General features: G+C 41.7%; 1 protein-coding gene across 1 annotated transcript in view; it reads right to left on the reverse strand.

Annotated features, from left to right (window-relative positions):
• Window positions 1–25,411, reverse strand: part of ADAM23 (ADAM metallopeptidase domain 23) — a 748,300-nt gene that overhangs the window by 199,193 nt on the left and 523,696 nt on the right. Inside the window, exon 10 of the mRNA XM_078680301.1 lies at window positions 16,850–16,921. Within this exon, the coding sequence (XP_078536427.1) occupies window positions 16,850–16,921 (72 nt within the window). The remainder of the gene's footprint in view (window positions 1–16,849; window positions 16,922–25,411) is intronic.

Here is a 25,411-nt window from a genome sequence, read left to right on the forward strand (position 1 = left end):
TAAGTACGTGTGCATGACATCGCGCCCGCGCGTCACCTTCATTAGCAAGAACATGTAACATGAGTCCAAAAGAACATCGGCATGGCCAGCAAGGAATGTCTGCTTTGATCATCACAGCCTCGAGAAGCCTTTAATAACGCAAATTAGTGTTAATAAGCCCTCGTAGCTGGCTTTTTTCATCTGCTGTAACAGAACAGAGAACTGCTCTGCGCACACAGGGGGCACCGCAGGGTAATGGTGTACGCACAGAGGAATCGTAAGACAAATTCAACACATCAAAAGATTGTTTTTACACCTGGCCCTCAAGTGGTTATGCCTCATGTTGTATGCAAAGCTGAGCTGCTTGAAGAACGTGTTGGCTGAAGTTTGATACTAGATTCAGGAGGTTTTGCCTACAAATAGGGAGATTTAGGAACAAAGTGATGACATGAAAAGGCCGGGAGGGCTGGGCCAGAGTCAATCCTTTGCTAGGCTTCCACTTTCCAGGTAGGCGAGTTCACTCTGACACCATGTTAAGTTTATTTGAACCAGCTTCTTAACCCTGCCAGTATCCCACAGAGGAAACTTGAAAGCACTTCCTGATCTCTTGCGCCTCCTGATTGGAAGATCTCTCACACACCATAGACCCGAAGGATCAAGATAGAAGGGATTGTACAGAGTGCTCATTTGAAGTCAATCCCTGTAACATGCGCTATCTGAAGCCCCTTTACAATCTCCATCTCCCTCCAAACAAGTACTGGCAAAGCAGATAGGCCTGGTTTTAGGACACAGTCATTTGGCTTTCTCAAAGCTTGTTTTGTCCTTGCTTTTTCCTCCCAAAATGCAAATATTACTGCCATAGTATGCACTGAAGTGAAATACTTTGTGTGTGGATGTGTTCCTTATGAAAAAGTAGAATGCTCAGTTACCGCCGGTACAGGTAAGAGGGGTGGGGCGGAGCGGAGCAGGGTGAGGGTGGAGTCGAAATACGACGACGAGGGAAAATAAAAGAGAAAAAAAGAAAAACACTTACCTTGTGCTCGCTGCATCGCTGAGTTTGCGATGCGGCACGTGTGAGGTAAGTGGTTTTCTTTTAAAAAATGTATTTTCCCTCATTATCATCTGTCGATTCGCCCCCCCACCCCCCACTCCGCACCACCCCGCCACACCGCTCTTACCTGCACCGGCCGTCACTGAGAATGCTGTAACTCACATTTACGTTAGAGAATGGCTGAAGTGGACAAACCCACTGCCCCTTGCCGTATGCTGTGCTGAGCTTAAGAAAAATGTGAATAAAACATTAACAGGCAAATGGATGAAAAGGGCTGGCTCAAAGCCCCTATAAGTAAGTATATTATCTGTATAATTTTAGTAAAATCCAAAGGTCTGGCTAATGCCAGACCTAAAAGGCGCCCTCCCAAAATCTCCGATAAGAAATAAACTTTTACAGCTTTAAGTGATCTTTGTAAATCCACCGTGATTCAAAAGAAACCAAATAGTACAGTGGATTAAATGTTCGCTACACAGATATGTATAGTTAAAAACTGTTGACTAAGCATTTTGTCGAACTGAGGCCAATAAACACGTAGCATTCTGTTCAGTTTGTATTCAATTTAATGTAATATAGGTAGTCACAGATGGAAAAACATGATCTCTGGTTTTAATTCGAAGCAGAGAGCTAGGGTCGAAGGCAAATGTGGAAAGAAGTAGCTTTCGTCATTTGTATGTGGTTCAAGTGAACCTAGGATAAACCCACAAGAATGCCAGTTTGACGATCCCATACTTGTGTCTTCTGTAGCCCCAGAATCTTTCTAGAAAACACATAAGGTTTTTGGAATGCCTGTTCCAATCCTCTTTGCCTTAAGAAATGTGTAGGGAGTAAATGTCATGAGTGTTAGACCTAGCATACCTTGGCGTGATTACCCCTGACTTTTTGCCTCTGCCCCCTTGGCTTTTAGATGCTTTGGGTACTTTGCCACTGCTGATCAGTGTCAAAGTACAAGTGTTCCCTGTGTAAAATGTAATGTTGATTGGTTGGCCATGATTGGTGTGTTTACCTTACTAGTAAAGTCCCTAGTGATGTGCACTGTGTGTGCCAGGGCTAGTAATGCAAAGGCGCATGGAGAAGGGAACTCAGGCCTGCAGTGTAGGGCCTGCGCGCAGAATGCTAAGTTAGCGTGTTGTCCTGACAAGTGCAACCACTTGTCAGGCCTGAATTTCCCTTTTGCATACACATTGGGCACCCCTGTAGTAGGTCCCAGGTAATCCCTGGGCAGGGTGCAGTGTAGAAAAAAGGCAGGACATATACTGAGGTGTGATATGTTCTGACAGTGAAAAAAACTCTATTTCGTTTTTCACTGCTGAAAGGCCATCCTGCCCATAGGACAGAATAGGGGAGGCTGGGTGCTGTGTTTGTTATCCTAGTTTCCTGTAAGTTTATAATGGAGAGGTGAAGTTTAGAATGTATGAACTCACGATGTCATAACACATCTTTCTGTGAAGTCGGTTTTGTCAATGTGTGCTCAGAAACCACTCTTTTAGAAAGTGGCTGAAATTTTGTGCTCTAAGCATTTCTGTGTGAATCTGCTGAAATGTGGATTGTCTGTCTGGATCTGAAAGGTGAGCGGAGCTGGGAGAGGTCTTGACCCAGGGAAGGGTTGAGATGGCACCAGGCCCCCCTGCATTTGGAGAGTAGGGGGATTTGATTTGATTTGATTTGTTTTATAGATTTGTAAAGTGCACGTATGCCCGAGGGCGTGTTGGCGCTGGATTTGGCAGGATGTTGGGGTTTGACAGGGCCTAGTGATGCTGATATGATATTCGAGCAGATCAGTTGGAGAATAACCTAGTTTTCAGCAATCTTCTAAACAACATGAGCCATGTGCTGCTCTTTATCGAGATTGGCAGGAGGTTTCAAGTTTTCGCTGTCCCCAATAGGAAGCTTCTGCCCCCCCCATCTCCCCCACTCAGCGAACCTGCTTGAACGTGGGTATTACTAGCAGTGTTGAATGAGATGATGTTAGATTTCTAGCTAGCATATACCATTTCAAATGCGTTCTCAAATACAGTGGTCCTTTACCATGTATAGGTACCATACTAGGCATTGTGTTTTGAATGTAATTCTTTTATCCACTGGAAACCAGTGGAGGTCTCGCAGTCTATGGGAGCCTGGTTCATATTTTGGGATGTCCACTATCAATCTAGCTGCCACATTCTGCAATCACTGCAGTTTTAATAAATACTGGGATTGTATCCCCACATATAGGGCAATGCCATAGTCCAGTCTGGAAAAGGCCAAGGTCGTAACCAGTGGTTTTAATGCATCCAAGTGAATAAAAGGACAGATCTTCCTGATCATCTTTAAAATACCCCAGAAGGTGGAGGTAAACTTGTTAATCTGACACTAAAAGGTCAATCTGTCAACAAAGACAACACCTAGGTTCTTAACCTTAGGGACTGGAACTGGGCATTCACCCAAGTTGGCCGGCCACCATCTCGGCGACCAAAAGGAAGTTTTGGATCCTAGCAGCAGGACTTCCGTTTTTTCGCCGTTCAATTTCAGGCAGTTGGTCTGCATCCAGGTATTTACCTGTGACATGCATTCATTAAAATGATCGGCTGTCTCTTCCACATTATTTGAGCCTGATACCACCACCTGGGTGTCATCGGCATAGGAGACCACCGATAAACCACACTGCCTGATTACCGATGCCAGAGGAGCCACATAGATATTAAAAAGTGTGGTGCTCAAAGAGGAGCCTTGAGGCACCCCACATGGCAGTTTGAAAGATTTGGATGCAGATCCACCCAATTCTACTGCAAAAGTTCTGTTTGTAAGATAGGATGACAGTAGAGTAAGGGCGGTGTCTTGAATTCCCAGCTCTGCTAGTTTGCCAGTTAAAAGTTCATGATTAACTGTATCGAAGGCCGCCAATAGATCTAACAAAATCAAGGCGGCCTTCCCTCCTGCATCCAGTGTTCTTCTAAGTTCCTCTGCCGCCATGACCAGAGCAGTCTCTGTACCGTGGCCCTCTCTAAAGCCATATTGTGAATGATCCAGGAGGTCTCTGGCGGAGATGAAAGTTGTAATCTGTATGTAAAGCAATTTCTCCAGCACCTTAGACGGGAAAGAAATCCTAGCAATCTGACGGTAGCTACTAGGTTCCTTCGGGTCAAGGTTGGGTTTCTTTAACAGAGGCAGAAATGAGGCTGCCTTCTACGCCTCAGGGAACAGGCTTGACTCTATATCTCAGAGAATACAAATCTGAGTTGTTGACTGACTATTTTAGGGAGGAGAAGCCCAGGAGGTGAAAAGGTCTGGGCTGGTGCTATAAACCAACTGACCCATCTCCTGCTGACTGATTAACTCAGCATCCTAGTGTCAAAGGGAGAGAGGTGACACTGGAAGGGAGAAACCCCTTAACTGATTTAGGGAGGGGTTAGGGACCCCTGAGCATAAATGAACTTCAAAGACATTAAGGGGTATACCTATGAAAGCTGAAACCCCTGAACATTGGAATGAAACAGATATGGATTGAGACTGAAAAGGCTTGGACCCATTCTGTGGTCAAGAGGAACCTCTGCTAAAGAAGGAGCAACCAAAGAAACTGCTGTGTACAGACCAATCCTTGCTTCGTGATCTGGGGCTGGTCTGCAGTTTGCTGTTCTAACTAAGGGAGAGGCTGTTGGGAATGTGCTTGGAGGCGCTGGGTCCCCCTGGTTAAAGAAGATTGTGCTTTGTAATGTGTCTTGTAACCCCAAGGGCCCGAGGTGAGCTGGCTCCTTGTTTGAAAATACAGGATCATAAAAGTTTCCGGAGAAGTCCCAAGCAATGCGGTGTGTGCTTGTTTTTGCAGCTTGAGTCCCTCAGAAGTTGTGCCTTGTGATCATGGGCACGCAGGAGTAAGCAGAGTCTCAGACGTGCAGCGTGCGCGTCGTGGTGCAGGCCGAGGCGTTGGTAAGGAGCGCCTGGTCGTGGTGTGCATGGGGAGTCAAAGCGAGACTCGTAAGCGCTGGGTGTGTGTCGTGGTGCAGGCCAGGGCGTCGGTGAGGAGAACCTGGTCATCGTGTGCACCAGGAAAAGAGGTGAGACTCGGACACGAAAAGTGCGTGTTGTGGTGCAGCCAGGGTGTTGGTAAAGAGTGCCTGAACATCGTGTGCACCGGGAGAAGAGGTTAGACTCGGACACGCAGAGTGCATGTCGTGGTGCAGCTAGGTCGTTGGTGAAGAGCGCCTGGGCATCGTGTGCACCGGGAGAAGAGGAGGAGAAGCTTGGACGCACAAGGTGTGTGTCGAGGTGCAAACAGAGGTGCTGGTGAAGTGTGCCGGGTCATCGTGAGCACCGTAGAAGAGGCGAGTCTTGGACACGCAGTGTGCGTGTCAAGGTGCAACCTGAGGAGCTGGTAAGGAGTGCCTGAGTAGGGTGTGACCCAAATTGAAGTAAAGTCTCCGCAGTGCTGAGGGCAGGTCTCGGTGTTCCCTGAGACCACCGGAAGGAGGGTCAAGTCATTGGGCCCTCAGATGAGAGGAGGTCATAGTCCCTCTCCCTAATTCCCCTATTTCCTAGGTGTTGTCTGAATGTTGTTAGTTGATTGCTCCTGATAGTCTGGTTCGGGTCTGGATCGATCGGAATGGGTGTGGATGCGCATTAATGTTCCGCTGGCACGTCGGGGGGGGTAGGGGGTAGAGTTAAGGGTGAGGGGGATAGTTTATCGGGGGGGGGGGAAGAGGGTGAGTTGAGGTTTAACAGGTTAAACGAGTGAAGAGTGTTGGACAGCAATGCAGAAGGATACTTACTGTTCCCATTAGGAGCTGGGCTTAGAGGGAGAGTCAGGGAGAGCTGGAAAGTAGCATTGCCATGACGACCAGTTGCTACGGTGACGTACTATGTCTCCTTACACGTGCTTTCATTTCTGATTACGCCGCTCGACCTCCGGGTTGTGAGCTAAACGGCTGTGTAGAACAAGTACAGAGGACTAATGGATATATCGAGTAACAAGGGTACTGATGGTAATAATATGTTGGTGTCAACTAACGCACTGCAATAAAAATATATTTACAAAAAAAGTCATTGGGCCCTCAGAGTAGATCAGCAGCGGGCCGGACCAGCAGCCCCGGAGGAGCTGAGCCTCCGGCACAAGCTCACCGCAATCCATGACAGAGTTCTGGATCAAGGACCAAGTCGTTGACATCAGAGAGGAGAGTGGGATCGTGCCCCCCCAGGTAACGTGGATCACCACCTGGGGTGGGGTGCGGGCCCGGAGGGACACACTCTCGGCCTCTTGCTTCTGTCAGCTGCGCGAGCCTGTTGCTTTGGCTCTGATCCCGGTCCGTGCTGAACCAAGGAGGGGCAGTACTGGGGCCAGAGGGGCAAGCAGTACTTTTGTGACATCATTGATCCATAGCGGGGGCACTGTTAACAGAGCACCTAAACTGTTGAATTACACTTTGCGTTATTGCTGCTAACAAACTCTCAAACTTTCGTATGACGCCTGACCTCATTGGTGCCTCACGAACTACATGCTTGGTGCGCTACGCACTGCGTTATTTTTCCTTTGCAGACTACCTGATTGTAACGTGGTGCATTGAATTAATTCTTCATTGCACAGTATCTGATTATAAGGTGGCGCAGTGCATTATTTCTTCATTTGCTCAGTACAGGATTGTAGCGTGACTCATTTCTTTGTTTCTTCCTGGTACAGGGCATGCTGGTAGTGATACGCATTGCATTATTATTTCTTCTATTGCAAAGTACATGACTGTGGCGCTACATATGGCATTGTTTCTCTGTTGCCCAGTACAAGAGAATATCGTGACGCATTGCAGTATTTGCTTTCTTTTGCAATGTGTGTGATTCTAGCAATACAACTGGCCTAACCTTTTCGAAACGGTTAGAAGTTAACTTAACTGTTGGTTAGAAGTGATGGTTGGGATTAGAACCTGCCAACCCACCAGAAAGAATACTACCAATTCTTGTATGTTGATTTTGTATTGTGTACTGGTGCTATTATTACCACTAGTTATATATATATATATATATATATATATATATATATATATGTCTGTCTACATGCCACCTTTTGATTAGGTATAAAGATTTTTTTATTCCATTGGAGTGCCGTCTCCTCTAGCAGTCTTTTTGGGAGCTGTGATATATATATACTTGGTAGTTATTAATGAGCCAGAACTGTATAGTGCCCATTATTGTTTATATACAACTTGTCACAGAAATGACATGATTGTTAGACATAAAATGGAACTATGAATATGCAAGAATGAAAAACAGAAACAGAAGAATTAATGATCCAAAATATTTATTATAAAACTTGATATTAATTCCGAAGCACACTATGGAAATTTAAAATTCACGTAACAACGATGGAGAGGCAATGACATTGGCCCAGAATAGACCAATCCCTTTTCTCCTACTATTTGTCTGGGACCAATGAGTATCAAGGAATGATTTTAAAAGAACAAGCATGCTACCACTGTCTGGTTTATTTGCAAGCAAGAAGAAAGCTCAACGCGTCCTTGCAAAAAAGATATATTGAACGGACCCCACGAGTGCAGCGTGTTTCTTTGAAACAGGAGCAGAATATATTTGAGTGGACCCACCTCCATGATCGTGTGCACCCGTCTCAAGAGTGCAACCGTGATCAAGTGAGTAGGGAGCTCACGAAACGCGTTGGTTTGTCGCTGTGAAACATGCTGTAGAGATTTGAACAATAAATCTACCAGTTTCTGATAAAACGTATTGACTGGAGTGGCGGCTTCTTTTGGTTTGGACCCGGGAGGCCCTGGGGGCAAACACAGTTTGAATACATTGCGGTTTGGTTCTACCGCGTGGTTCTACCGCGTGATATAGATATATTTATACGTCCTTTCATCGAACTTGCAATGCAGTCTTAGTCAAGTTCCTTTCATAGATAGAGCTGAATGAAGCTGCTATCCTCCTCACCTTGGCACCTTTTACACCAGTATCAACCAAACAGATAAGATCCGGGCGGTTGAACATTTCCTGAAAACTAGACCATTGAGACTGTGCAATCATATGGAAATGTTGTTTGCTATGATCAGGTGGTGCATCAGTAACAAAGTTTTCCTGTTATAAAATCTAGTGTAGATGTAAGACCATGGAACAGCGATGGGTACCTGCTTCGCCTCCAGTTACGATTTTTTGCCTATGGGCTGGTGGGAGGAGCGGGTACTCATCATAGATCATGGCAAAATGGGGGAAGAACATGTTATCACATGACTCCGCTTTATAAATGTCCTCTTCATGATTTGGAGGGGGTCACAACAGTCAGTCATAGATTTTATACAGCAAATCAATTAGAACGATTTGAACTTGCACTTTACAGGAAACATCAGTACTACTCAAGTGTAATTTTTGGATTTACAAGCCTTTGCGAGAGAGGGCAAGCAGCAAACCAGATTATTTAGGAAGAAGACGGCAGGTAATTCTACAATGCATGCCAATAGTTTCCACCCATTTCATTTGAAAGCAAGTATCCCCTATGGGAATCTACTCAGATTAATAAGAAATAGCAGTCTGGTAGAAGACTGGAGTGTTGGAAAGTCAAAACTGGTTGAACGCTTCAAACATCAGGGATATTTCAGCACTACATTAGAAACTGCCCTTGCTAAGGTCCAAGAGAGGAGTAGGGAAGCTATTATTTTCCATGATGAAAGCCGAAAAGAGGCAACACACTGTATCAGGGTGATTAAAACTTACAGTTACCAGAAAGAAGCGATCAGAAGAATTCGTCAATGATAATGGTATCTAATCAAGGGGGATACAGTGGTGTGACCTGCAAAATCCAAGGCACCGTAAATAACCTTCAGAAGAGACTCATCAATGCGGTATGCAGCATCCCTGAGTGTTCAAGAACCTGGTTACAACAGGAAAACAGGTTCCATTGATGCAATTACTGCAAAAGTACGCATTCATAGAGTGACACCATTTCATGTTAGAACTATTAAGATCAAGGAGGTCTTTAATTGCAAGACTGAATTTTAAGTTTATGTGTTGTCTTGCAAGTGTGGCATGTCATATTTTGGAATTACAGTTCTGCAGATGCATTGCAGGACACTCTAACATTTGAGAGCCATCAAGAATAAGGATTGGTTGTACCCAGTAGCCAGACATGTGCATGATGCACATAACAATTATGTAGGATAGCTATCATATTATGTGATAGATGCCATGCCTAAATTTGTGAGAGGAGTAATAGTGAAAGAAAGTTGATACAGTTGGAGTGCAGGTACATTGTCAACACTACATTCCCAAATGGTTTGAATATGGAGGAGGAGTGTTACTCATTCCTGTGATTTAAATTTCAGTAATAGGACTTTAGTGGGAACATTTCAAATTCAAATATAGTCAATAATTGGATTACAACAGTGGGACTAGAAGATTCCCAAAACCCTATAAAGCATGAGAAAATATGGAGGTATGTTAAATTAATTGGCAGCATTTAAGCTGTGCGTGTAAAATTTGTTATGAAAAATCTTGTATTGATTAAGCAACAGGTATAAAAATCAAGAAATAAGATAACAAGTGTATAACAAAGGATTATCTATCACATCTAGGCAGTAACATGAATTCTGCAAGTGAAATTTAATTACATTGTTTGGAAATGATAGTCCTTGTGAAGGAAATGATGGTCAAAACATGAATGAATTAACGTTTTTGCTTCTCTTATATCTCTCTCAGAAATTGCTATTTTCACTGTATTCTGCTATTCCCCAGTTTTTATCTAATATGGGGCTTTTTGGTCAATTTTTGCTTTTAGGCTGTACTATTGGTTTTCACTAGTTGGGCACATCCAATCTGTGAACTGGCACATCATTTGTATTATTCATAAATGCACAGGATTGCTTCATAATACAGGCAATATCACAAAGAGTGAAGGGTAAAACATTTGTGGAATAATAATTTGTGCATAAAGTACCATATAATATGTCAAGAAATGCTTGTAAAAATCACGTTGTCAAAAACAAAGTCTTTCCTCATTGACCTACCCATGTGACAGTATGTAATGGTCAAGAATACATTGCGTGTTATGTGAACAAGGTCACGGCTGTGACCAAAACGCATTGTGGTGGATAAGTAAAAATAAATAAATAAACCTGCAATTAAAGATTCATGATTGTCTAAGCCCCCTTAACTCCCTTTGACGAGGAATATATTGGAGATATTTTGTTTCATATATACATCCTTTCACAGAGCTTGCAATGCAGTCTAAGCCAAGTTCCTTTCAGAGATAGACCTGAATGTAGCTGCTATCCTCCCTATGTGGTCTATGCTTCTGGCATGTATGACCACTGTTCCAGCACAGCCTGGAAGCCTCCTTGCTCACAACAAGACCTCCCAGCCAGCTCAGCAACCAAGCATCAGGCTTCCTATCAGCTGAGCCATGAAATGTAATGAAGGTATTTTGTTGGTATGAACAATCATGGTTGTAGCATCCTGCTGTTACAATGCGTGAGAAAAATGCAAGCACATCAGATCTTTTTTGCCTAGAGTGGTGTCAGCTACACACTTATTGAGTTGCACTAGATCCCCTAAGGCAATGAGAAATCCTCAGATACTACACTAGTGATGTGCCATCGTAAAGATGCGACTTCTACAAATTTTCTTTGTACCATCAAATTACACACGGGTCAAAAGACATTAGAGGGGTATCTATGGGAAAAGTCACCTCATTATCTATCCACAGATGGTCCAAACCCACTCATGTCAAATTTGTGGGGAAAATCCACAAGCGCACTTTTATAAAATCCTGAGTGCATCTATGAAGGATTATGGCTTGGATGGGAGAAACTGGGAACTTCTGGTATTTGTCTTAATTTTAAGTCATGAGTTCAGGCATTAAAGGGCATTAGATACTTTGAGTGATACCAGCAGCACTAAATGAACCCAACTGGAAAACAATCTCAGTAACTTACATTTGATTTATGTATGATTTAGAACACTAACTGAACAATATTAATGTCAGCATTTAATTAATAATGAAGTTCCAATTGTATTAAGATTTCCAGTTGCCTTAGCTTTTTGTGCAAGATGCAAAATAGGACATTGAGATAAAAAGATGACATAAGGAAAATAAAACATCCCAGTAAATATATCTCACAATATATTACAAATACATTTTAGTCTTCAAAGGGACACTGGACAAAGAGGGAATATTGAAAAACAAAAGAAATATCAACTGTTGCGTTCATCCTTATGAAATGCTGTAGTGAAAAAAAGAGGCAAGGGAAAGGAGAAACTAAACATTAGGGAAAATTGAATTGTTGACCACAACTAACAGACAGTACTTTCAAGAATGGGTGATCCAATACTTGGAAATTGAATTATTTCATAAACCTTAGTGAAAGATAACTGATGTGGGGTGGTGTAAGAATTTGGAGTATTAGTTGGTGGGGGGGTTAATCCATAATAAGAAAATCCCAAACTACATGAAAAAAATAGAGGAAATGTTCATAAATAAAATTACACTTAAACAACAAAAGTCCAATAATTAGAACAGAGTAAATACACGTTTAAAGCCTGAATGAAACATAGGAGTTACCTAGTCGTGTCAGACCAGGTCAACTTCAAGAGTTAAGGCTGACTGTGATAGAGTATGGGTCAGACACAGGGACCAGGTTCGTCCCGGTGGCAAATTTATCTGTGGACTAAGAAACCAGTATTAACCTATGTTAGAGCCTGTGCTGCCACAGTTAAAAACTACTTTTATGGGTGTTTCACTGCCAGGACATGTAAAACATAAATAATACATGTGCTAATTTTAAATACAATGCACCCTGCTCCATGGGCATTTTAGGGCCTAGCTAAGGGATGACTTATATGTATTTAAAAGGAAGGTTTAGGCCTGGGAAAAGGTTTGTTTTGCAATGTAGAAATGGCAGATTTAAAACCTCAAACCTAGGTAACAATGGAGGGCATGGAGACATGTGTGTCCCACGAAAATTCCATGCAATACCTGACTCACACCTCAAATAACAGCATCTTTTGAATAAGGGGTAGTCTCTTTATGTCCGGGTGTCTGACCATTCAGCAAAACATTACCCTTAAACCATGATAAGACATTACTGTAGAGTGACTTCCAAGGTTCTTCATTTGCAATTGTTGGCACAGTTTTGAGCACAATAATGTTTTCATCTTGGACTGATGCCTTAAGTTTTGGGTCTACTATTTTTGCCATAATATTTTTGAAGACTACCAAACACTCAGAGACTTTCCTTCACCTTGGATGGAAAGGTAAAGCTGTCACTTTAGTAGCTTTTTCCCTGACTCTTTTAATACAGCTTTTTATAAATGAAGGGTAGTTCTAGGCCTGGTTTCTGGAGTTTTTAACAATGTTGATGCAGAATAAGTAGAAAAACAGCATGGGTGTTAAGGGAGGATGCTGCTCCTTCAAGTTCATTGATAACATATCTCTAACTTCTGACGCTAGCAATTCATTTCTCAGAATCTGAGACGGGATTAGTATTTTTGGGTCGTGGGACTGACACCTTCTCTCATGACTCTGGATGGACTGGTACTAAGACCGTACTTCCTTGATCTTCTTCCTTCCTCTGACTTCTGCTGAAGGATTTCTACCACCAAATTAGGGTTCTTCAACTCATCAAAGATTGGTAGGCACAGGTGTTATTAAGGGATTGACTATGGGACAGGTTTTTGAGCAGCCCCAGGGCAGAGGCAATATTGCTGGGGTTTTCTACTGTGCTATACAATTGACCTCAATATGAAAAACAATAGGTAATGGGTAGGCACAAATGTCAGTGAGGGATGGTCCTAACACTCCATCAGATGGGTCGTGGATACTTCTTAGTTGCAATGCCCCTGAAAGCATGCACTCTGGCAGGGCCAAGATGATGCAACTGGAGCACTCCACTTAGTGTTCTCCCATTAGCATAATTAAAAAATATGAGGCAAAAACTTGCATTTGTTTATTGCCATAGAAAATTCTGTTAGAGCTCACTGGAAAAAAAGCTCTCTTTCCTCATGCCCCAGTCCAGTCCTGGAAGGCTCCCCATCTGTAAGAACACAACAACAAACCTGATACAATTAGAAAGCTGCTACAAGTGTACAAAGGTACTAATCCCAGAAGTTTAGATGTTTCTTTATCAAGCACTTCAATTGGATTTTAGGAATTTTAGTAATAGCTATTGATTTTTGTACGTGGGATGAGGGCATAAATAGATACGGACACCTTGCAGTTTGTGCCTAAAAATCAAGCTAAATCTCGCTGGCAATGCTACGGGAGGCACAAAAGATGAAAGATTACTTTTTACCCATGCACAAGAGACATGGTCCAGCAGTTTAGACTCCCCTACACTGTTTGTGGGCAGGTCAGACGGGTTGGTCCCCTGATACAATGATTCAAATTAGCAAAACAAATGATGTAGGATGTGTCAAGGTTGCATTTGTAGTAACAAGAGATGGATGAAGAGTTTTAGTGGATGCAGTGGTACCACATGCTATCTCTTAAGCAACTTTGGAGAGGCCGCAAGCAACTTGAACCTACCAGGTACACCTTTAGGGCCCAATTATATGTTTGGCAGTGCGGTGGTGGGACTGCCCTGTCAAATCCGCGTAAGAACAGCCCGTCATATTATGACTTTTTTAGTCACTGGCAGCTGTTTCTTCGGCGTTTCCACAGCTATGTCTATAAAATTGGCACTGCAATGGGAACATCAAAGGAAGTTCCAGCACTGCATGGACTTTGAAGTCCATGCTGTGCTTGAACTGGGGGTGCATGCACAAAGGGAGGCACTTGTTGTGCCCCACTGTGTGCATCCACATAGAGCGAGGCACAAAGGGGCCCTGTGGAGCCCCCTTTCTTTCCTCACCACTACTGTTTTCATGGAGGAAAGACCTCCATGAAGTCAGTGGTGGTGAGGAAGTTGTAATATGCTTGGCGGGACAACAGTGGTTCAGCCAAGCATATTACTGCCTTGAGACATCCGTGCCAACTCCTGGGAACGGCGGTTCCCTGGCAGAGTCGGCAATCCCAGGGTGGCACGATCGCCATGGTTGTAATGTGGCAGTTGGAAGACTGGCGGCCCAAGGTCCGCCAGACTCATTATTATGCCCTTCATTCCTTCCTCTCCAATCATGTTTTCTACCCAAAAGGCTTCACACCTTCCTTGCATATCACGCCTTCTTAAACTACAGTATGCCGGCACCGTGCTCCATGCAGCTTCACTACTCCTCGCTAATCATGCTCTTTTTCCTCATCACCGGGCCGATCTCAGTCATTGATATAGCCTTGTCCTTGGGCACACTGTTATCTAGCCGATCGCACATTTGGCATCACAACACATTGTTGGATTTCACATACACGCACTATTGCGCATAAGGTCACTATTAACCATGACTCTGTTACCCCATGGTCGGTAGTTGATGTCATTCTTCACAAGCGCGTTATGATATTATAATCTACGACACACACACTTTATGTGTCTATCCAACAAAATACGGCTCTCCAGATGTAAATTTTGGTCGCCTTGGAGTCTAGACACAGCTTTTCCGTTGCATGCTTTGTCCGTCCCATGCACAATAACGAATTACGTTGTCCTTCATGGCCTCCTTTCACACAATGCGATCACACCACGCATGTGTCTTGGTTTCTAGTAGGTGTTATGGAGAATGGCCTACCCTCTTTTATTACACAGTTTCTATCTACTGATTCAGTTTCCGACTGGAGCAACGTGATTCACACTCGTTTCTGCTCCCCTTATGGTAAAAGCTCCATTTCCCCACACATCTTTCTGTGAGCTAGCCTGGTTCTAGCCGCCCCTCATTTTTCCCCTTTCCTTTTTTCAGGATAGAACCAGATGGTGGATCAGGCTCCCTTCTACTATGACAAGAACTCCAAGTGGTACCTCATACCACCTCAATGATAGGTCCATTGACTATCAGTATTTGGACCATTCATGTGAAATACACTACAGCTATCGCTAATTTGTGTTTCTCCTGATAAGCTCTCCATGTTGTGTCCTGGAGAAGACTTGCTGTGACTTCATCATAATCACGCACCATCTTGGGTCGAAACGTCGACGTACCCGGACAATCCATATCCTATGTTCTCCATCCCATGCCAAACAACAAAATCTATAAGAGGCTCATTGGAGATTTATATGTCTAGGAACGGATGTCAATTGATGTCAACATTTTATACACGTTTTTTTATCAAGCCCAGTATATATTATCTTCACTCAAAACACCTTGTCCCCCTTAGATCACCTACTCACCTAAAAAGTAACTCATTTTACCTTTATTAATTGTGAATATTGTTCATGGCAGCCTTTCAATTTTCTAAAAGAAAAATGTACAAATCAAGAGCCTATAATATATCTACTTTGATTGACTACATATATGTGTCTTTTCATTTTTCTGCAAAATTATTGTTGTAAATGTAAAGAAATGTATTCCACCCAACAGAACCAATTGTAATATAATCTTTAGATGCCCAGGTTCTGATGGATACCCGGTCACCCCATTATAATTTATATGCTTAGTGTGCTTGGAACAAGTTCCTTTTTCAAACATGTTCATTACATTTTTTTGTACCAAACACTTGCGTTTCCACGAGCGAGATACTATAGAATGCTGATGGTAATAATAATGTTTCTTCTCTCCAGCTGCACACATGTGGAGCTCATTAACAGCGCCCACAAATCACCTTTGCACTCCTTTTATGCTGTACTTCTCTAATCAAAAAGCAATGTGGTCATTGTCCAAGGTTCAGCATATGAAAAAATAACTGTATTTAACATATTCCATAATCATTTCAAGGAAAACCCAATTAAATGTCTCAAGTATTGATGAAATCAAGATGCATACTATGCAGTTGTCAACTAATTGCACATAGCCAAATGTCAACATATGCTAGAGAATATTGAATACACATATTCAAAGAATTGAAAAAACTGTGGAAGGTCACAGTTCAAAATTAAAGAGACTCAATAAAGCATGGTCCGCTGTGAAGTTTGTAATTTATCACGTGCTTGTGAGCAGTAATATTTCTTTTGTATGTTATTCATGAATACCCTTAATGCATCACCATAGTACATGTTGATAATTAAAGGCATACCTGAAGCTGTTATGAGCCCTTTTATTTCACAGTTTATGGACCAACTATTTGGCTGGTCCTTACCGGAGCAATACCATTGGGCACCAGGATAGTGTCTTTGAACCTTTGAGGTGGGGGAAGAAGGCATGGATGAGTGCATGGGCCTCCGGTGGACCTGCAGCCCATCTGCACAGGTGTCCAGACACAGAGCAACGCTGGGCTACTCTGCCTGAGTAAGTAACATGAATAGCACAGAAAGCTCCGCCATTTTGTAGAACTGTTGGAATTAAGTGCATCAAGTTAATGCTTGAAGAGTTCCACTACTGGGGAGAACTGTATGGGGAGGTTCTCTATTTACACACGAATGAGGCAGAACAGTGACTTCTGACATTGCTCAGCCAGTGTACCTCCACACTGATATGTACGGTGAGCTGTCGAATGCACATTCACTCCTTGTCACCTCCAGCGAGACCGCCATTCCCAGCATGATTTCGAGGCAACCACAAAGATACAGTTGAGAGAAATGACTGACGTCTACTGAGATTACAAGCTAGCAACTCCCTCTGCACAGGCCATGAAGAAAGTCACCAGTTGACCTTAAGTTTAGATGACTAATACTGTTAGGCTAGCTTTAAACTGGCAGGCTGGGGCTGCACAGATCACCAGTCCTGCTCATCTCCAGTAGGGTTTGCACTAGAGTCTTCTACAACAGACCTGATAGCAGCAGATCTTCACCAAGGCACAGAAAGGCACAGCATTCGAGTAAGAGTGCAGATACTTACAGCATCCACCAGGTTGACCACGGACTTCGCAAAGCTGTTGGTGTGAGCGTGAGAGGAGCGATACTTCTTAAACTGAAAGGAAAGTGAAACTTGGTCAGAGGAACTCAAGACATGCAATTATTCTCTGCAATGCTTCAATGTGGTAGAGCTTTTGGGTGGTGCTCAATTCTGTGTAGGTTTGTTCACTAGCAACAAAATACTGACCATATGATTCATAGTTGAACACTATAGGCGAGCGACTGGGGTAGCTGGGAAATGAATGCACACAAACAAACAATATTTGATAGATTATGTTTTCATCGGTCTTTATGCAGCAGTGTTTGTTGAGCTTTTCTGCCCTTTAGAGTCATCAGTATCTCAATGTGAACTGAATCTGAATTCTTTACTTTCGGACTCTATTGTACATACCAATGATTACAGGACTAGTCATTTTTAATACATTTGTGAATTTCTAGGTCAGAATAAGAACAAAAATGGGATCAATGGTTGCTGCTGTCATTAATATTTAAATAGTTTATGTTTTTTCTAGCTTTTTGGTGGACAAAGCTGATGTTAATTCGAGCATTTGCAAAGTGATTCACTTCTCTCCCCTTTCTCTCGTCTCCCATTTTCTCAGAATAATAGGTCATTGGCGCATCTTACTCAATTGTGAATAGGGGTGCATTAATTCCATCCCATAATTTTGCAGCGCAATGGTTGACTGATCTTGACTTAGTGTGTTTACATTTAAACATATAACGCATTATACTTTTCATTGAAAATAGTACAGTAACACTTCAAAATCTTACAAGGTTATGATGTGCAATTATAGGTTAGAATTAAGAGCCAGATGCATCTTTCCCCTTTTCAAATCAAGGAACTGCACTTTCCTCTCCCTACGCGACCTATGTACAAATAGGTCGTATTGCATTGCAAATTGTCTGTTTGTAGAAGGTCACAAAACAAGCTGCCTAATGAATATGAAATAGACAGATCATGATTGGACGCTCTGTGATTTGCTTCCAATGCAGGGACTGAGCTCCATCGCTACATTTACTTTCTGAAACTAAAAACATTTTTGCTCCAAAAGCAAACAGTGTTTCTTAAAGGACCCATTGCTGATTTTTCAACAAACAAGTTTCCTGTTTGGAAAGCATTGTGGGTGAAGTCTGTGGACCCCAGGACATATTCCTGAACCCACTGAGGCTGCATAAAACATTTACAAAAGGGAAGGTGCACAAAGGGGACACATCCCCTTTGAGATTTAGTTTCCACCTCCTTTGAGGAGTCGATTATGGTTCCAAACCACTGTATATACCACTGAGACTGACAGTTAGGATGGTGTAGCAGGCTGGCTTGGTATATGGTGGACACTTATTCAAGTGTAGCACACTGCACCAACCCAGCAACCATTATTGTGCTTTTTGTGAGTTATACAACCTTAGAAAGCTCCCTAAGTGAAAGCAACCTTCAGGCTTAGTCAAGGAGGAGTGTAAAGCAGCTTGTTACAGGAGTATCTAATCTTATAGTGCAGACAAAGTGAAAAAGAACCACACAGTGAGGATATAAAGATAGTTGTTTATTACAGACACTCACTAACCCAATGCCATATCTCCTACCTGGAGATATATTTACAATACACACAATACTTTGATAATACAACAGGTAAGTAGCACGAAAATACAGTGGGCTACAGGGGGAGACCAAACCATATACAAAAATAGTGGAATGCGACTAACGACCGAAGTGTAGACCAATTACTTGTGCTGGTCACACAGCCAATAGCATGTTTCCTTACAAAAACCATTAGGCATGCAGTTTTAAAATTAAAAATATGTTCAACATTACAGTTAGCTGAACAAAACACAGCTCCTCCTAAAATGGCCCTAGCAGGATCATCACAAAGCACACATTCTCGTTCCAGGATTTGCTTACTATAAGAATCTGTGGAATTCCATGTTGTCAACAAACTCTAATTCAATGTAAACATAATCCAACTGGAAAGGCCAATTGCCTTTGGCATATCCTTTTCGCAATAAATAAATTATGCCTTCTGCCTTTGTCATAACATTTCATGCTAAAAAGATTAGCCCTATAACAGCTGGCACATTGCATTATTGACTTGCCACCATAACAAATTCAGGCCTAAAGTTATGAGCATGAGCTTTCCAACAAGTTATACAGTGTAATACAAGGGATAAAGTACCCCCTGTCGTACATTATAAAGATATTCCAAGTCACTGAGGAGTTCTATAACCATATAGAGGAACAAGGCAGAAGGCCGAGTTCCTTTATAAAATTATAGAACTCCGACATGACTTGTAATATCTTTATCATGTACGCCAGGAGGTGCAATAACCCATTCAATACATAGCCAAACCAACCCCTTTCCCAAAAAACATGTAAAACCTAGGTGCGTAGCTCTTTCATATAAAAGAGCAATCATGTTTGCAAACTTGAAGAATGAAAATAAAACCTCTAGTGCAAAATTAAATACATTAAAAAAAACTATTAGATATTTGTTGCAAACAAATATTAGAAAGAGTTCAGTAAAAGTTTGTTTTAAAAAAAGGTGCAGTAGCTCGGAATGTGTAGAAACATGCAGAAAGAGTTCAGGTTTTCTCTACCTAAGGAGTACAAAATAAATAGCATATTCTTTCTGCCATTGTAAGCTATATAATAGAATAGAGAAATAGAGAAGGAAAAAGAAAAGCAATATTCCATTTTCATTGCTTTAAACAGCTGCTTCAATTATGCTCCATGACCTGACCTGCCTTTCTCCTCGGCCGCTGGCTCTGGCAGCGGGTATTGTGACGTCAGAACTTTACTATAATAACCTATAATAGTCGAGTTCTGACTGGGCGACTAAATGCATCGCAAGTAGCTCATTATAAAGAAATTAGAAACGGCTGTCTTTAAAAGTATTGCAGAATTCCATGTATTATATGAGCACTCTTTTTTAGCAAAAGCACACAAATTCAGTGCAATCAAATAAAAAATAAATTAGCATTAAAAAGGAGTATTAAGGTGTATATGGAACCAACTCCCCTCTCTCTGTAGTGCTTCTTAAAACTCTGTTTCTTATGGTCGCATCAGGTCAGGTGACACTTGTGCGATGAAGCCATACCTAAAGAGTACCAAGATGTCAGCAGTGGACGGATCTAACTTATCTAATCAAAAACAATAGCAAACAAGCAATGTTACAGGGGTGGTCAAACTCATGAATAGAAAGGAAAGAAACTGAATCAGCAGCAGAGACTCTAAAGCAGTGGTTGATTTGCACAAAAAAAGTGCCAGGGGTTGAGGCACTTCACAGACATGCACTCTAGCAGGTACCACTAGAGCCCTGCCACTGCTGCCCAATGCCAGAACCAGCATTACCTATGTGCAAGATTTATGCATTTTAAATAAACACGGCACTGATAAATTTAGCAGAATAAAAGACACACAGTGGCACCATGTTGTATAATCCCATGACAGGTGTCTGTATTTACAAATAAGTGCAGGTGTTGGGCACTGGAAAGCACTGGCACAAATTAAGCACTGCCATTATTAGCAAAGGGCTCATCCAAAGCCTAATCTATGCATGTACAGCGTGAACTGTCTGTAGAGAGACTGCAGCAAGATATCTTAATGAAATATGTGTAAATTCTTTGCAGGTGAAAGGAGGAAGTCAATGCTGGGCATGTGTTTAAAAAAATACAGAAAGTGGACCTAGATCACAGCAATTGGTTCCCTTGTTTATTCCATCCAGCGTTGCCGAAGTCGAAAAAAGTTGGTAATATAGCTACGTGTTTTGAGTGCCCACTGTGAAGTCCATGGGTATGATTTGCGAATAAAATTAATACTATTTTTTTATTTCAGAATAGTTTATTGGATTTAAGAAAATTGGACATGGGTCATACATATATTGGGAAAGCTCGAAAAAACAAAATATACAGAAACTGTTATTGCATTTGGTTATGCTTTTCCATTATAGTATTGAAAGTTATCAACAGGACAGTTTATTAAAAAATGATAGACACGTAGTGAGAGGAAGAGAACAGTGAAGACATGAAAAAGGCGCTCGGCACAGAATTATGCGTACATTGTACATACTCAGTGTGCGACACGTCCATTAAACATAAGGAATAATAGTATACACAATCAGAATACAAGGGCGTGTGTGTGAGTCATGGTACCTTGTGGGGTGGAGGCGGAAGAAGAGTCGACCATCAGGTAGGGTAGAGGGTTCCGGGAGGTACCAAGTATGGTAGAAGGTGCGTTTAGTAAACCATATTGTTTAAGGTTCCGTACAACAGCAGACTTAGACAGCTGTAGGCATTATGTAAAACAAACAAGCTATTTTGAAAGCAGAATGATGTGCTCCTCTGTTCGACTTCTACCCGCTGGAATATACTGATGTCTCGCACTTTTGTGAACCTACACAATAAACATATTGCTTTTTATTGCTAGGCTTGCATTGGAATCTCTGATATCAATAAGTCTAGCATTAAAAAAGAAGCAATTACAACGAGATGTTAAGCCAGCATTCAATTCAGATGTTCTGTTTATCAGGCTGTTGAAAAAACCCCGGCGTTTTTTAGAGAATTGTAGACAAAGGAAATGCTGCCATCTACCGGCATTTGGATATATTGTATATATTGACAGACTCGGGTAGAAATGTTCGCTAAGGGCTAGTGGTGGTTAATTAATGCAAAAACAGTAGTATTAAAGACTAAACCAGGGAACTCATGAAAAAAAGTCTTGAACAAAAGCAGTGGCAAAGGATACTGTAGTAGCAAGGGTAAAGCTAGAGCTTAATGGTAGTATATGGGCATGGAACTAGGGGACATATTATCAAGAAACAGAGTTAAGATTATCGCCTCTTTAGTGGCAGGAAACTGCCGCTAAAGCGGAGATAATGGGCTTGATAACATGTCCTTGTGAATACTCATAGAAGCCCATGTTCTGGTGTGAACATGGGCTTCTATGGGAATTCTCTACGGCATATTATCAAGCCCTTTATCGACGCTTTAGCGGCAGTTTCCTGCCGCTAAAGAGGCGATAATCTTAATTCCGTTCCAGATAATATACATCTAAGTGAGCAAAAAAATCCCAAAACACTCCCCAGTACGAAAAACGGAGGGGCGCGATTATACAAATGAGTAGCCAGGCCCTTCAAAGAAGTATTAGAGGGCTCACTACCTCTTAATTTTTTGGGTTTCAATTACATTTGTATTGTAATAGCATTTATATAGTGCATACTAACCCTGACGAGGCATCGAAGCGGTTAATGCAAAAGATACACCGCAAAAAACATTTCTGGAAGTTAGGGACAGACCAGCCACCATATACAAGTACGAGGCGGCCTGGTCTACAGAGAGACGCCTGCTTGGCCTTAATTCTTATCAGGTGTATTAAAATACCACTATCCCGCCTTGAAAAAAACATCTTTAGGTAGGTGTAGGTCCTTGGGAATACCGTTTGGGTTTTTAAGTCTTCTTGGTTAAATCTGTGCGATGCCTACATTTCTGTACGGAATGTAAATTGAACAGGTTATAATATCGGACGATTTCTTCCAGTTTAGTTGACTCTCAGTAACAGACAGCTGTGTTGTTGGCCCTACGCTCAAAAATGCATTCCTTTATTCCACCTTTTGCATGGAACATTTCACGCGAATTAGAGTGATTTCGTCAGTGAGGATTCACATCAGGGCACAAGTCCTAAAAAAAGAAGTGGGGGGACAACCAGGAAAGGCAATATACAAGTGACATCATGGTAAGTGATATCAAAGCGCATGATGTCACGAAGTGTGACATCATAGGAAGTGACCTCAGTGGAAGTAACATCACAAGAAGTGACATCAGATACTAAGACCTCACACATATGTTTATAAGGTATATCATGAGTACATTTAAGCTCATTATAAGATTTAACAAATGAGATTTGGTGTTGGGGTTGTGCCAAAAAAGTGGCGCAAACCTGACGCAGAATCTGGGCCTCAACTAATACATTTATTTCTTTAACGCTGCCACAAAGAAATTGGCAACAAGGAGAAGCATGGTAGTAGGTCTGTTATGCTTAATTGATTGCAAAGTCTACATTTTAAAATATTTGATTGGGTTAAGGCATCTGCTGTGAAGGGGCCCAGTAACTCTCAGGTAATAGTAATAATGGTGAGATAACTCTGGTAGTTAATGCACTTGGAGAGATGTGTTTTGTGTAGTCCCAGATTTGAATCAAAGTAGTAGAAGGTAAATGTGTCTCCTGCAAAGCACATCATCTAACACACAGATGACCGATTTTTATTTTATGCAGATAGTAAAATGGGTAAATGCTTTTAACACAGAGATCCTTTTGTTACCTGAAGTTCATAAATTGTAATCTTTCTAAAAGACCACAGTGAGGTATGAAAGGCATTTGACTCCTACACCTTGTAACCCTCACTGTCTGATGTAACCAATCTTGTACATTGATTTGCACATGTACATGATTTATTGTCAATGTATAATGTGTATGTTATTTAAAGATCTCCGACACCATGTATTGGGTTGCATAGAGCTATAAAAGAAAATAAGTAGCAGTAGTATTGAAATTGTTTATCTGTGTACATACTGGGACAGACAAACACACCTAAAATTCTTACAGTGAATGCATCTATTATATACAGGGACTGAACAAGGGCAAAAGCTTGCCTCACTTAAGCACCTGTGAAGAAATAACAAGTTGTGTGCCTTTGTTTCCCCTCCATGGCATTTACATTTTAATTGAGTTTCCAGGCCTCCTCCAGTCAGGATATTCAAACAAAAGAAATACTGGTGGCCCCTTTACTTCAGCCTTGCTGGAGGTGAAAAAAATCTCCATCTCCGCCTGCACATTGCTGCAGGGAGTCATAAGCAGACAACGTGCAGGCGCTGCTGAACGTGTACCGGTATCTGAAACTTACACCAGACAGGTTCAGCATATTTCTGTGGAGCCCAACTTCTTGGCAGGGGGGACGGCGTCCACCCTGTGGAAAGAGTGGGTGGACGCTGTGTACCTGCAATGTACCCCCGACTTGTGCCCTGATTCACATACGTTACCCATGGTGTCTCCATCCTGATTTGAGGTAAAATACCACACGACGAATGACTCTAGGTGACTGTGTGTGTCTTTTCCATTGTTTTTAAAATATTTTTCTTGTGCAGTAACTTCTCTGGTTCATTAGGTAGAGGAAGGTCAAGTGTGACTCGCGAACAATTTCATGTTGCAAAAATGTTGTTTTAGTTAAGAACCTAGTTTCTTTTGCAACATGAACATATTGTAGATTCACATTTTGCAGCGATTACACAGCAGAGTTTTACCCTCCTGGGGGATGTGTGGAGAGTGAGTGGTGCCTTATAAATGTTTTAAAACTGTCTGACCCACTTATACTTCTCTTTGAGATGAACGATCAAACAATAATGTAGAAGTTCACTGCTACTGAAACCATAGATTTATCACAAAAAGATATGAGCTACAGAGCCTTCTCGGGTATCGCCCCAAAGATATAGAACTCTCTGCCACCGGATGTCAGCCGAATCTCATCACCTCTTAATTGAAAACAATAATAATGAACACGTTTGTGCCCTAAGATACATTATGTTTTATTGTTTATTTACCTGCCTATTATTGTGATGCTCTGAATAACCACTACATTGATGCCCAACCATAGACACTAGCTTCACCATGCTACCCTATATGTAACAAGTGTCTATTCTTACAACTGTATCCTACCTACACTATAATGTAAAGCGCTCTGATACCCTCTAGGGTCATGTGCCCGCTGTACAAAAATATATAAATAAATACATAATGTTTAGTAAATATGTGTACTGACAAACGTTTGGCCGTTATATAAATGCCATTGATTGAAACATCACTAAAGTATGCCACTATTGCCTTTTTTTCTTGTTACATGATCTTTTGACCTTACTTCTAATGATTGTCCCATTGTGTGGCTTAACTGTATAGTTTTTATAGTCCAACTTGCTAAAGTACAGTTTATTACTGGTGAAGCTGTTACTTTTGGTGCAGGGCAATGAAAAAAGGTTCAGTTTTATGGATTGTTATGTTCAGTTCAGTTTTCCGTATTGTTATGTGCAGTTAATTTTCACGTATTGTTATGTACAGTTCAGTTTCACGTATCGTTATGTACGGTTCAGCTTTATGCATTGATTTTGTGTCTTGTATGTGACTCTTGACTCTTCTGACATCCAAAATATAATTGAATGCCAGAAGAAAGAGGGTTGAGGTATATTTTTAATGGACATGTAAGTTTGATACTACCTACGGAATAAATCTTGGATTTGTTCTCATGACCACTTTGTCCTTATGCATTCTACAGTTCTCGCAATGTTAATAGCTGCATTTCACCATCTCTATGTAGTGTTGTAATAGAGCTTTAGAAATGGAGGGAAGTGTATTAGATTAAATTTGATTTATGGACTTGTTCAGGGGTAATATCTTTACTTTAACTCTCTTTAAGCTCCATGTTGCTGTGGGTATTGTATGTAGAGCACACACTCTCTTCGCTCCATCTCAAAATCACTTTAGGACAGATACAGACAACATCAGCTTTTG

The sequence above is a fragment of the Lissotriton helveticus genome, chromosome 3_1 (assembly GCF_964261635.1).
Source record: "Lissotriton helveticus chromosome 3_1, aLisHel1.1, whole genome shotgun sequence".
Taxonomy (NCBI): domain Eukaryota; kingdom Metazoa; phylum Chordata; class Amphibia; order Caudata; family Salamandridae; genus Lissotriton; species Lissotriton helveticus.